The sequence below is a fragment of the Eurypyga helias genome, unplaced genomic scaffold (genome assembly GCF_000690775.1).
Source record: "Eurypyga helias isolate BGI_N326 unplaced genomic scaffold, ASM69077v1 scaffold2588, whole genome shotgun sequence".
Lineage (NCBI taxonomy): Eukaryota > Metazoa > Chordata > Aves > Eurypygiformes > Eurypygidae > Eurypyga > Eurypyga helias.
Window position 1 is genome coordinate 1,613 of NW_010267377.1, and position 12,196 is coordinate 13,808.

At 42.0% G+C, this 12,196-nt stretch overlaps 1 protein-coding gene across 1 annotated transcript in view; it reads left to right on the top strand.

The window, feature by feature from the left end:
* Positions 1-11,461, top strand: part of AQP11 (aquaporin 11) — a 12,631-nt gene extending 1,170 nt beyond the window's left edge. Inside the window, exons 2-3 of the mRNA XM_010157378.1 lie at positions 5,191-5,307; positions 11,324-11,461. Of these exons, the coding sequence (XP_010155680.1) occupies positions 5,191-5,307; positions 11,324-11,376 (170 nt within the window). The 3' untranslated portion in view covers positions 11,377-11,461. The remainder of the gene's footprint in view (positions 1-5,190; positions 5,308-11,323) is intronic.
* The last annotated feature ends 735 nt before the right edge of the window (positions 11,462-12,196 follow it).

A 12,196-nucleotide genomic window follows, 5' to 3' on the forward strand; every position in this document is an offset into this window, starting at 1 on the left:
ATGCAGAAATGATACTGCATGAAACTGAATATTAAAAAAAGAAGGTGCCTGTTATATTATGGCATTTACAGGAGTCCCATGTCTCTTTAATGCCCTGTGAGGCATGTCCTTGTGTCTGCCTGATTGTCACCTCCCGCTTCCCGGAGCTGGGACACTGTCCTCTGCGCAGCCTCTGGACCCTGGGGGAGGAAGAGGTGAGGGGAGTCAGTCTCAACTTTTTTCTGCTGAGTGTAGATGCTCCCTTTTGTGTCCCCAGTGAAGTGCCTGTGTTGTTCTGTCACTTGAGGACTGCCCTACAGTGAGTGGGTTGTACTGGGAAGGTGATTATCTGTAGTTTGGGGTAGAGGGAGATCAGAATCAGATGGTTATGGAACTCCTTGCTTGTGCCACAGCCCCCACCACAGAGAAAGTCATCTAGGAAATGATAAAATCCGTTTATGAGGGAGGGAGATCACACTCTTAGCTGCAAACATCTGGGATGTCACTGATGTCCAAAGAAGGTGTTTGCCCAGAGAAGCTGTGGATGCCCCATCCCTGGAAGTGTTCAGGGCCAGGCTGGATGAGGCTTGGAGCAACCTGGGCTAGTGAAAGGTGCCCCCGCCCATGGGGGGCTTGGAACTGGGTGGGCTTTAAGGTCCCTTCCAACCCAAACTGTTCTGTGATTCTTTGAAAAGCGTTAACTGTATTGTGCTCTTTACCCTAACAGCATGTAGTAGAATAAAGTACAGTCAGATTTTCAGATGTATTAATTAAAAAAACCTTTACTCATTATGTTTAGCTGAAATTAGCTAATACTTGAAAGATTAAAAGTAGTCCATGGAGAAATTTGAGAATTAATTTAGCAATTTGAACTACTTTCTGAAATTAATTTTTGAAGGCAGAGGCAAGGTGTCAGTGCCTTTTAACACATGAAATCTATTTCTGAATTGCTCAGTAAAAGGGTAGCCAAAGAGTATTCTCCCTCTCCTACGAGCATAGGAAGCTGGATTCCTGATTCTTAACATTCTTTTGCTGCTTAGCAAGTAGTCATACAAACTAATACATGTCACACTGCTAGTTCCTACAAAGAATTCGTGCCCGGTGTTGTTGGCCAAGCTGGCCTCGTATCTTTTCCTAGCAGGAGAAGGCTGTGTACCAAGTCCCCTTCCTTGTCATGAACTTGGACGTGTTGTAACTATTCAGTGTAATTGATTTGCGTGTACTTCTAGGAACATCAGACCTGCTGTGCCCATGCCTTTCATGTCCTCTGTATCGTGTGCAGAACACCCTGCGCTACCCAGACATATCTTTCCATTCCTTTTAATCTAGAATCAAATCTACTGTAAAAATATATATGCATTCCAGGGAGCATATCCTTGACCTAGTTTTATCCCCTGCTTGGTGGATAATCTAATCCTTTCTTGTTCACTCTGCTCCAAGCTTCCCAGGGTTTGCACTCTTTGCTCTCCACTCCGTTTCAAAAGGAGGTGAGAAGTGCAGCCCTGCCTCTGCAGTAGTCATGAGCCCGGTGTTTACTGTCCACTGCTGAGACAGAGGTTGAAGTCTCTTGAAGTAGAGGAGGGTGTGGACCCCAAGATTCCTATCATGGAGCTATCCTACAGCAAGTGTGGGAGCAGGCTGCTGCTTTTAATCTCTTTCTGTGATGAAGTCACAGGCTTGCCCTGTAACAGATTGCTTTTTCAGTAGGTTAAGTAGGTACATGTAGGACACCTTAGAAGGGTCTCAACCCTTTCTTGCTGCCTCTTTCCATGCACCTACTCACAAACGTTCCCCAGGATATCCTCCCTTCTCCTGCCCCCTTCAGTTTGTGGGCTGCTGATTGGGACCCCACTTCCCACAGCCACTCAGCACATCCTCCTGACAGTGTGCCAAGGAGCCCAGGGCATGGTAGTAGCCAAGGGCTTGGTAGTGGCTACCACCTGTGTCTGGTGCATATATACAACCCACAGTATATACAAGAAAGCTGAGGGGGGGACCTTTTACAAGAGCAAGTAGTGATAGGACGAGGGGTTACAGGGTTTAAACTGAAATAGAGTAGATACAGAGATTGAACATCAGGAAGAAATTCTTCCTGCAGAGAGTGGTGAGGCACTGGGACAGGTTGCCCAGAGAAGCTGTGGATGCCCCATCCCTGGAAGTGTTCAAGGCTAGGCTGGATGAGGCTTGGAGCAACCTGGTCTAGTGGAAGGTGTCCCTGCTCATGGCAGGGTTTTGGAACTAGATGATCTTTAAGGTCCTGGCATAGCCCCAACAATGCCTGTTCCACCTCCACTTTGAGAAATGGTGTTTCATGCACACAGTAGGAAGAGTGGCTTCCAAATGAAGTGTTAGGGCTAGTGACCTCTAGCAGGACACATTCTCTTCTACAGGCGTTGAAGATGGGCAGGTGATTAACTTAGATGGGCTGGATGGTTCTCAGGAGATCTGCACCTCCTCATTAACTGTTTCTAAGAAACTGGAGTGCTTCTTTAAGAATGGATCTTTCTTGCTCACCCAGCACCAAAAAACTAGGCAAGTAGTGCTGATTTGGGCAAACTGCTAATATTCTTCCTTACTAAAAAAATATCAAATAACTTTGAAAAAACACTGTTCATACAATATTCTAACTTTAATTTGACAGATACAGTGTCCTAGCTAGGAACTCGGAAAGGTGCATTAAATTTACAAAATAAGATTCACACTAATGCTTTCTTTTTACACTCGATTTCAAAAACCAAGTCACTTGTGCTTTCAGGGCCTGTGTTTATTACAGTTATGAATGAATCAGAAATGTTAGAAAATACATTGTGTACATAGTTTATCATATTTCATTCCATGAATTATGTGCTGCTGTATGTTTGAAACTCCTATGAGGAATGATTGCAGTCTGAAAAAGAACTGTAAGAAGGAATCTCTCCTACTCCATATCCAATTTGGTTTGGAGAAAACTTTGAGGACAGCCATATCCATATGGCTTACGCCCATCTGAATGTATTCGTACAGATGCATGGCCCAAAAACATTAAATCGGATTTATGTGGTTAACTAAGTTAAACGTTGACATGTCACTGTTGCGTGTACCCCACAAAAGGTACTCAGCTATGCCATGCAACTTAGTGCAACAAATAACACCAGATTACACAAGGAATATTTTCAAAATTCCAAGCTATTCCTTTCGTTTTCTTCTGCTTTTTCATAGTTAAAAATACTTGGCTTTTTTTACATACAGACTTACAGAGACCAGATTTTTGTACTAGCGCATACTGTAGGCAAAAGCTCCAATACTGCATTCACTCTGCTGCTTCTGCTGCATAGAAGGAAAAAAAAAAAAAAAGAGAACATTATGTCTTGCAAATTAAGAGGATGATTCAGAAGCTCAGGATGCAGACCATATACATATTGGAAAACTTTATTTTTTGCTATTTCCTTGTGGAAAGTATTTAATTAGGGAACAAAAAAAAAACCCTTTTGAGAGCTTTTTTTTATTTACAGGCCATATTACAGTGAAGTCAGAATAGTATGAAATTGGTTAGGTGTTTCTGAGCCTAACACACCGAGGTATAAATTACATAGAGATTTTTAATGCTGAGTTTCTTCCTAATTTTGGGTTTGGTTTTGGTAATTTCAGAAGTTAAAATTAATTTCTTACACATAGTGCGGAGCACACATTACATCACCTTTTTAAGTCTTCCTGTGTGCACCATCAAAGATGTTCCACTTCTGTTGCCATAAAATCACTTACCTCTTCTGGTACACAGACTGACATGTTTAATAAATATTTTTAAATTAGGTTATACGAGTGGCCCTGGCCTGTGGTTGATATCCCAGTATTTATTAGTAATAAATATTGAAAAAACCCAGCAGTTAAAACTGTCTAGTATTTAACGTTCAGAAACAGCGACTGCCTCCTGAGAGTGAAATTCTGCGCTTGAATGTGTGTTTGTGGATGTAAAGGCAGAAGCAGTGAATTTATAACTAGATTAAAGCAAAGTAAATTATTGTAGATGGTCTTCCTGGCAACAGTGGAAGTTGTTAATGTGTCAGTGTGCAGAGTTACAGACGGTGCAGTCAATCTGAGTTGAGACTAATTGTAAAAGCAGAGTAAACTGAGCAGGTCAACGTAGATTAAAACTTTGCCAAACTATAATAATGGTAAAAGAAATAGTATGTAGAAAGAGAAATAGAGAAGAAGAGAATGACAGACGTTACTAAAACTTTCGGTAAATGCTCGTAAGAGATGAGGATTATAGCAGCATGGTGTCTGTGCAATGGGCAAGGTAAAACCTCATCCCAGTTTATTTGGCAAAAACCAAGAATAAGCTTTAAGAAACGAAATAGACACAACTATATAATATTTTATGGGAACAGATTAATAGATAATAGAGATATGGGGTAGTTAGTAACTAATAGTGCAGAAAAATTTGCTATGAGTAATGTTTTTTCTGCAGGATTGCAGTGAGAGGAGCAACATATGTCAGAATTAAACCCACTTACCTCCAGGTTCATCTGCAGCGTAATTACAGTTTCGTTTCTGCAGTGTAATATGTTTGGATCTTGTTATTTAGAGAATACTTAGGTAACTTCATTTACATCTGAAGTCAGAAGCCCGGAAAGATGCTTGGCTTCTTTCAGCTTCCTTTTTGAAGACACTGGAGTGGGGTTTGCTTTTATTTTCTTCCAGTATCATATAGAACAATTGTGAAGGCTTTTCCCCAAGCTATTACTATATCATAATCTTAGTGTTCTATAAATTGATATGATTAGTGTTTTACTGAGAAAATACAGTCAGTTTAGCAAGATCAGTGCTTGATGTTTCTTTCCATGTGTGTTGCATGAGACACGGGGATGTAAGCAAAGCTCAGGATTTGTTTACTAATATTTGTGGAATTTCTGTCTCTTCTGAAAGCATAATGCAGGCTGTTAGCAAAGCAGCTTGTAGTTTTATCAACAGAAACATTCAACACTGGCCAAACCCATCTCTTCAAACAGTATTTGCTAGAAGGAGATAAAGGAAGTTACAGCCTACGCTTTGGATATTTTAAAAAACAGTTAAACAGACATCATCTGGTAAATAACTTCAGCAGTGGCGTTCAAATGGTTTCTGCTAATGCATTTTTCTGCAGAGTGTGCATTTCTTGTATGTGCATGTCAGTATTCATTTAAAATAAACATGACCAAGGTTTGATTTCATATTGTTTACGTTTTACTGCAGGTGGGAATCTCACAGGAGCAATATTTAACCCAGCATTGGCTTTTTCATTACATCCCAATTGTTTTTATGACAACTTTAAGAGTTATTCACTAGTATATTGGATAGCACCATCCTTAGGTAAGTTCCTAATACTTTCTGCATTTGACAAGTGTTAACGTCGTACATGTTTTAAAAAATGACTGTTCTGTATAGCTTGCTCATTTTCTGTTTAAAGTAACATCCAGAAAACAGTCAATTACAATTTCTGTGTAGAAGCAATTAGGAACCATGGTTCTGTGTCGCAAATGTAAGCTACATATTTTAAATGTGTTTAATGCTCAGCGTAGGGCATGTGTAACGCTGTTTTGTGAGTCAGGCATCTAATACTGAGTTTTAAACACCCCTTTTGTTCACAAAGTAACACCTGTTTTGATCAGTTTCTTGTAAGAAACAACCACATCAGGTAATTGTTTTGTTCAGACGTATTGTTCAAAGCCTAAGTGCGATTGGGATACTCTGCGCAAGGTAATGTACCTGCCAAAAAAACCTGCAACAGCACAATTCTAAATGGAAGAGGGTTAGTGTTTAGGTTAGGGTTAACTAGTTAGTTATAAACCAACAGCTGTTTACTCTGCAGCGTGATCCTTCTGGTGCTGCCTATGGTTTGGAGCTTTATGCCTTCGAATTAAAATCCAGCCTGTTAGAGGTATGCTGCGTATTCTCGCACTGAGCAAAGGCCCACATGCAGATTCTAGCAGAATATCAAAGAGAAGAGGCTACCTGGAAGTGAATATTAGCCTAATTAAGTTCAAAAAGAGAAATGTACTAGTTAGCATGCAGTTTCTGCCTTGCTTTTTTCACAGTAATTAAAAAAAACCCAAACAACACACAGGTATTAGGAGAGGTGCTTATCATAGAATCATAGACTGGTTTGGGTTGGAAGGGACCTTAAAGACCATCCAGTTCCAACCGAAATGTACTAGTTAGCATGCAGTTTCTGCCTTGCTTTTTCACAGTATGCAAGAACATGGGGATGATTAATTAAAAAAAACCCAAACAACGCACAGGTATTAGGAGAGGTGCTTATCATAGAATCATAGACTGGTTGGGGTTGGAAGGGCCCTTAAAGCCCATCCAGTTCCAACCCCCCTGCCATAGGCAGGGACAACTTCCATTAGCCCAGGTTGCTCCAAGCCTCATCCAGCCTGGCCTTGAACCCTTCCAGGGAGGGGGCATCCACAGCTTCTCTGGGCAACCTGTCCCAGTGCTTCACCACGCCCTCCGGGAAGTAGTTCTGCCTGATACCTAATCTAAACCTCCCTGCTTTCAATTTAAACCCGTTATTCCCTTGTCCTGTCACTACAGGCCCTTGTAAAAAGTCCCCCCCAGCTTCCTTGTAGCCCCTTCAGGTACTGGAAGGCTGCAATAAGGTCTCCCTGGAGCCTTCTCGAGGCTGAACAAGCCCAACTCTCTCAACCTTTCATCACAGCAGAGGTGCTCCAGCCCTCTGATCATCTTTGTGGCCTCCTCTGGACTCGCTCCAACCGGTCTATATCCCTCTGATGTTGAGGGTATGTTGAGCATACTTAAAATACGCTTTCTCAATTATTACTGTTGTAATATCAAATCTTTTTTAACTCCATAGTGTCTAAACTGTGTAGTTGTCATTCTGCATTTTTGCCCCAGTCACAGTTGGAAACAATCTGTTCTTAGTTTAAGAATAAGGAATATTCTTAACTGGATTATTTCTATTTTAAATTTTGGGTTTCCTTTGGAAGCCACTGATTTTAACTCCTGGTTGTGTGCAGACGCTCTATGTAGTACTTCATGCTGTTGTCTGCTTACAGTCAGTCCCTACACATCTTCAGTTTTCTGCTTAGAGGGTAAATAAAGACGAGTCTGCTAATCCCATGTTCTTTCATGACTGTTAATCCCATTAGAAGGTATAGGATAATAATCCCATAATAATAATCCTATTAATGGTATTGGAAAGGTGGGCTGTGAAACACACAGAGGAAACACCTCACGGGGCTCCAGCTGTAGCAAAGAACCCTTTTCTTGGAGTCCATGTCTGTGCATGTTCATAGAATCACGGAATGGTTTAGGTTGGAAGGGACCTTAAAGACCATCTAGTTCCAACCCCCCTGCCATGGGCAGGGACACCTTCCACTAGACCAGGTTGCTCCAAGCCTCATCCAGTCTGGCCTTGGACACTTCCAGGGATGGGGCATCCACAGCTTCTCTGGGCAACCTGTCCCAGTGCCTCCCCACCCTCTGTGGGAAGAATTTCTTCCTGATATCCAATCTAAACCTCCCCACTTTCAATTTAAACCTGTTACCCCTTGTCCTGTCGCTACAGGCCCTTGTAAAAAGTCCCCTCCTAGCTTCCTTGTCGGCCCCCTTTAATACACTTTTGTTAAATTACACATCCAAACAGGATGACTGTACAATAGAATAAGCCTGGTAACTCCATGCACTGCTCCACTTAGTAGCTAAATGTCTTCAGCAAAGCTGGGTCATAGCAGAGCATATGATACTCCTTAGATTTCACCTTTAGCTTCCTGGTGTATTAACCGATTTCAGCCTGATACCCACTTTGCGATTGCCTGGGTTGTAAGTACTTGGGCTTTAATAGATTGATAAGTGATCTAAAGAAACAGGAGGCAGAACATGGTTCGGAGGCAACACCATGTTCTGTTTATTTAGCAAGACACACCCTGCAGCCCAGCTTTGCAGAGAGCCTTCAGGTGATTACACCTTGAGTAAGAAAATAAGCAGATGTTAACACAAATAGAACTGCAACCTGAGGAATTTAGAATGAGGGTAGGGAGTAAAGTTACATTTCTGTGAAAATTCACAAACAGCAGTTTATCAATAGTTAACATCTAGAAAATACATACAGAATATACTGCATACTGTCTCTTAATTTATGAGGAAAAGGAACTCCAGGCCTCCATCTGTAAAGATGCGAATACTCGGGACGCATCACTTTCTGTGCAGTGTCATTACGGTAGCCAAACGTTTTGTTACAGATCTCAGGTCTGTGCATGACCTGAAGGGCTGAGTAGTCTATTAGTAATATAAATACCTCATTACAGAGCAGGGGAACTTGGATACATATAGATCCAACCTTATAAACCAAGAATTGTAAACAGATGTAAGGTGTCTGAGGTGGAAGTACAGAGGTGATATAGATTTGAAAACTGAAGTGATGAATTAGGAAGCACAGATCTACAAATCTAACATGAAATCATTTTTTTCTGACACTTTTTGAAAATAAGAAAATAAGAGGAATATAATTTTTTCATCCAAAATGGGGCCAAATGATGAGTCATCTGGGACAATGACCTGTGATGATGATGATGATAAAATTCTTGTGGAAAGAACTTCTAACCAGATTCATAAAAGTAGATGATGAGGGAAGGGATATTTTAAATTCAATTGTAAAAGTTACTTTCAGAATCCCTGTGTCAGCAGAAATACCATTGCAAACTTTGTAGAAACCAGCTGAGTCATAGTGATGTGCTAATCGGATGTCTCACTTTTTGCAGCACCAGCATCTTAGATGGCAAAATTACTTTGTTCTTATTATAGGGAGTTCTTTTAGGAGTCTATTAGGGTTTTATATGACTTGCTGTAATAACTGCCATATGCAGACATGTGGACTAACATACATGAAACTTCAAATTGCCTGTGCAAGTGCAGTATGATCTCATCTGTGGGCATGATCTCATGAGGACAAGGAGACTGAGATCATTCAGTGTATAACGGATACCCTGATCTTCCTGATTAGATAACAGGAAGAAATTCTTCACGGAGAGGGTGGTGAAGCCCTGGGTCAGGTTGCGGGGAGAAGCTGTGGATGCCCAATCCCTGCAAGTGTCCATGGCCAGGCTGGATGAGGCTTGGAGCAACCTGGTCTAGTGGAAGGTGTCCCTGCCCATGGCAGGGGGTGGGGCTGGGTGGGCTTTAACGTCCCTTCGCACCCAAACGGTTCTGTGATTCTATGATCAGTGCTCAGTACAGGGGGACGATTGCTGCCCTAAGTGTTTTGGTGAAGATGATTCTTCAGTAGCATTAAAACAGCTAACTCCTGTAGAAATATAGATGTCAGCGTCTCTGACTTAGCATAGGCAGGCCTAAATTTTGCACTATGAACACAGAGGCAGTAAGTAGCAGTGGAACAAAGATAGTTTCTGTTGTACTGCCAGAGGCATTCATGTTAGTTATCCAGGCAGGATTATACCATTAGTAATGATGGGGACCACGCTAATGCTTCTCTTCCAGTAACAGGGAGATGGCAGCTATGAATGGAAGAGTTGGTGACGTGATACTGGGCATGAGGGCAATAAAATGGAATGCTCTTTCCTGGACAGGTGCCAGCTTAGAATCCTGCTAGGTCTCTAACACTATAAAAGCAGAATCAATCACCATTTCTTAGATCATTTTTACCAGAAAGACTAATACTGTTCCTTAAAAGAAAATGGTTTTTTCACCATCAAGATAGAAAAGAAATGCCACAGAAGTCACTTAGCGGTAGACATAAATGGAGGAGGTAAGCAAGGGAGAAGGCTATAGGTGAAACTGTCCCTTTTCTGCTGAGCAGAGGGTATTCCTAGGTTTCCATCAAGTTAGTACACTCAAGCGTGGAGCTTAGCAGAGAAACAAGAATTGCAAGTCCATGTGCAGTGAAGTGATCAGCATCTCAGGGACTTGGTAGCAAAGGAGGGTGTCAGCACCCAGCAGAAGTCTCCTACTCCCCGATTCTGGTCCTCCCTGGGGTGTTCAACTATGTAGACATTATCTGACAGAGCAAAACTCTTATGCAGTGAGTGAATGCAATCCAGAAAGTTCCTAGAAAACCATCACTCATCAGGTTTACTTCGAATAGTGAAGGGCTGGTGAGTGGTGATGCTGTACGTGACCTGTTTATTACAGGGGAGAACTGGTGGTGAATTGGGTTGTAGCCCTCACAGAGTTCAGGGTCCAGAGGAAGAGGGGGAAGGTAAATAGCAGAGCTGTTCAGACTTTGGACTTCAGGAGAACAAAATTCTGCTGAAAATGACAGGACAAGGGGTAATGGTTTTAAATTGAAATTTCAATTTAAATTGAAAATTTAAAACTTCCCACGCTCCCAGTTGTGGCATGGGAGCTCCAGATTAGACTCCAGGAAAACTTTCAGAAGGATGCAGCAACAGGGGAACGAGTTACTTGGAGAAGTGCTACAGTCTCCATCCAAGGAGGTTTTTCAGGACACTGACCCATGTAGCATAGGCAATATTCCTGCACTGAGGGGGGTGGAAACTAGAGACCCCTAAGCATTTTTGTGATCTAGGAAGCTTCGTAAATACAAGCAATGGGTGAGAAACACTCGCAGCCAGAATCCTTTTCTGAAACAGATTGTACTAATTTTTTTCCTGGAGGAAAAAAAAAAAAAAAAGCTCATAATATGCTGTATTTAGGTGTCCTTCTCATGAAGAACCTACAACCATAGAATCACAGAATGGTTTGGGTTGGAAGTAACCTTAAAGCCCATCTAGTCCCCCCCCCCTGCCATGGACAGGGACACCTTCCACTAGACCAGGTTGCTCCAAGCCTCATCCAGCCTGGCCTTGAACACTTCCAGGGATGAGGCATCCACAGCTTCTCTGGGGAACCAGTTCCAGTGCCTCCCCATCCTCTCCAGGAAGGATTTCTTCCTGATGTCCAATCTCAATCTCCCTCTTCCTGTTTCAACCCGTCACCCCTTGTCCTGTCACTCCCTGTCCACTGTCATGAGAGATCTCTAAAGGAGAAAAGGCGTCCCAATACAGCAGCGGGAAGGTGCACGTTGGATTCACGTGGTCCAACCTTTGGCTTGGCTTGTACAGATTAGAATTAAGACATTGACTATCCAAAGAAAATTGAGATTGTCAACTCAGAAGGATCACTTGCATGGTCTGTTGAAACTTTCTTCATGAAAAAGATTGTGTTTTTGCAAAAAGTACTGACTGCCCTTAGCCCTTCCGACAGAAAATTCCATTTGTTGGCAGTCCCTACTGCACTGCACGTTAGACACGCAAATACTTAAACATAATGTTTATTTTCAGTATCAGTACTGTGTCCTTCTCAAATACATTTAAACAAAGGTCCCTTCTGTAATTTCTCATTTCAGGTACAATACTTGTGGCTTTGATATGGGACGAAATCCTTCCTCGGATATCCTGAGACACCAGATTCTGAAATCTAGCAGTACTACATTGAAAATATACCTGCAACACCTGTGGACATAAAGCTTTCAGAAAACTGTTGAGATCAACTCCCACACCACCCTTCCAGTGTATTTTCAGATTTCATGTTTGAAATATTTGACTTAGCCCTTTGTATTCAAATACTGATTTTGTAATGGCATATTGGGATTTTGGGAGCACCTGCCAACCTTTTCAGTTCAGCCATACGAAGGACAGTTAAACCATTGCAACTTTGTCACTTTAGCCATAAGTGCCATTCGCTGACCTTTATTACAGCAGCTTGTAAAACTAATTTTAGAGAAATGCCCAGTCCTTTCATGGTTTGACTGTATTGGATTTCTTCCCATAGAAGGCACCTGCCAAAAAGGAGCTGAAGATTTCATTCTTGTAGCGACATCATCATGTTCCTACTTGCCATATACTTATCTCCGAGAGGAAGAAAGGCTACACTACTCCCTAGGAGAGGCTCCACAGCTCTGTTCTAGAGGTACCCTACACCAAAAGTAAAACTCTATAGGACCAGCACTGTTTTAATAATACCCGAGTGCAGGTAAGTGACCCCTTGCTTCCTTTTGGGAAGGCTCTGCCCCGTCCTGTCCCACTAGACGGCTGAATGTTTGTCTTGGTTGGAAGGAGTAATAAAGTACCATAAAATTCTGTAGACATATACATAAAAGGACTTTTTAGGCAAAACTCACCCCCCCGCAATTTACCTGAGATTACTGCTGCCTCTTCACATAGTAAAAGAGACACAGTATGAAGGGATGAGTCATGTGGAACTTAGAATCACAGAATGG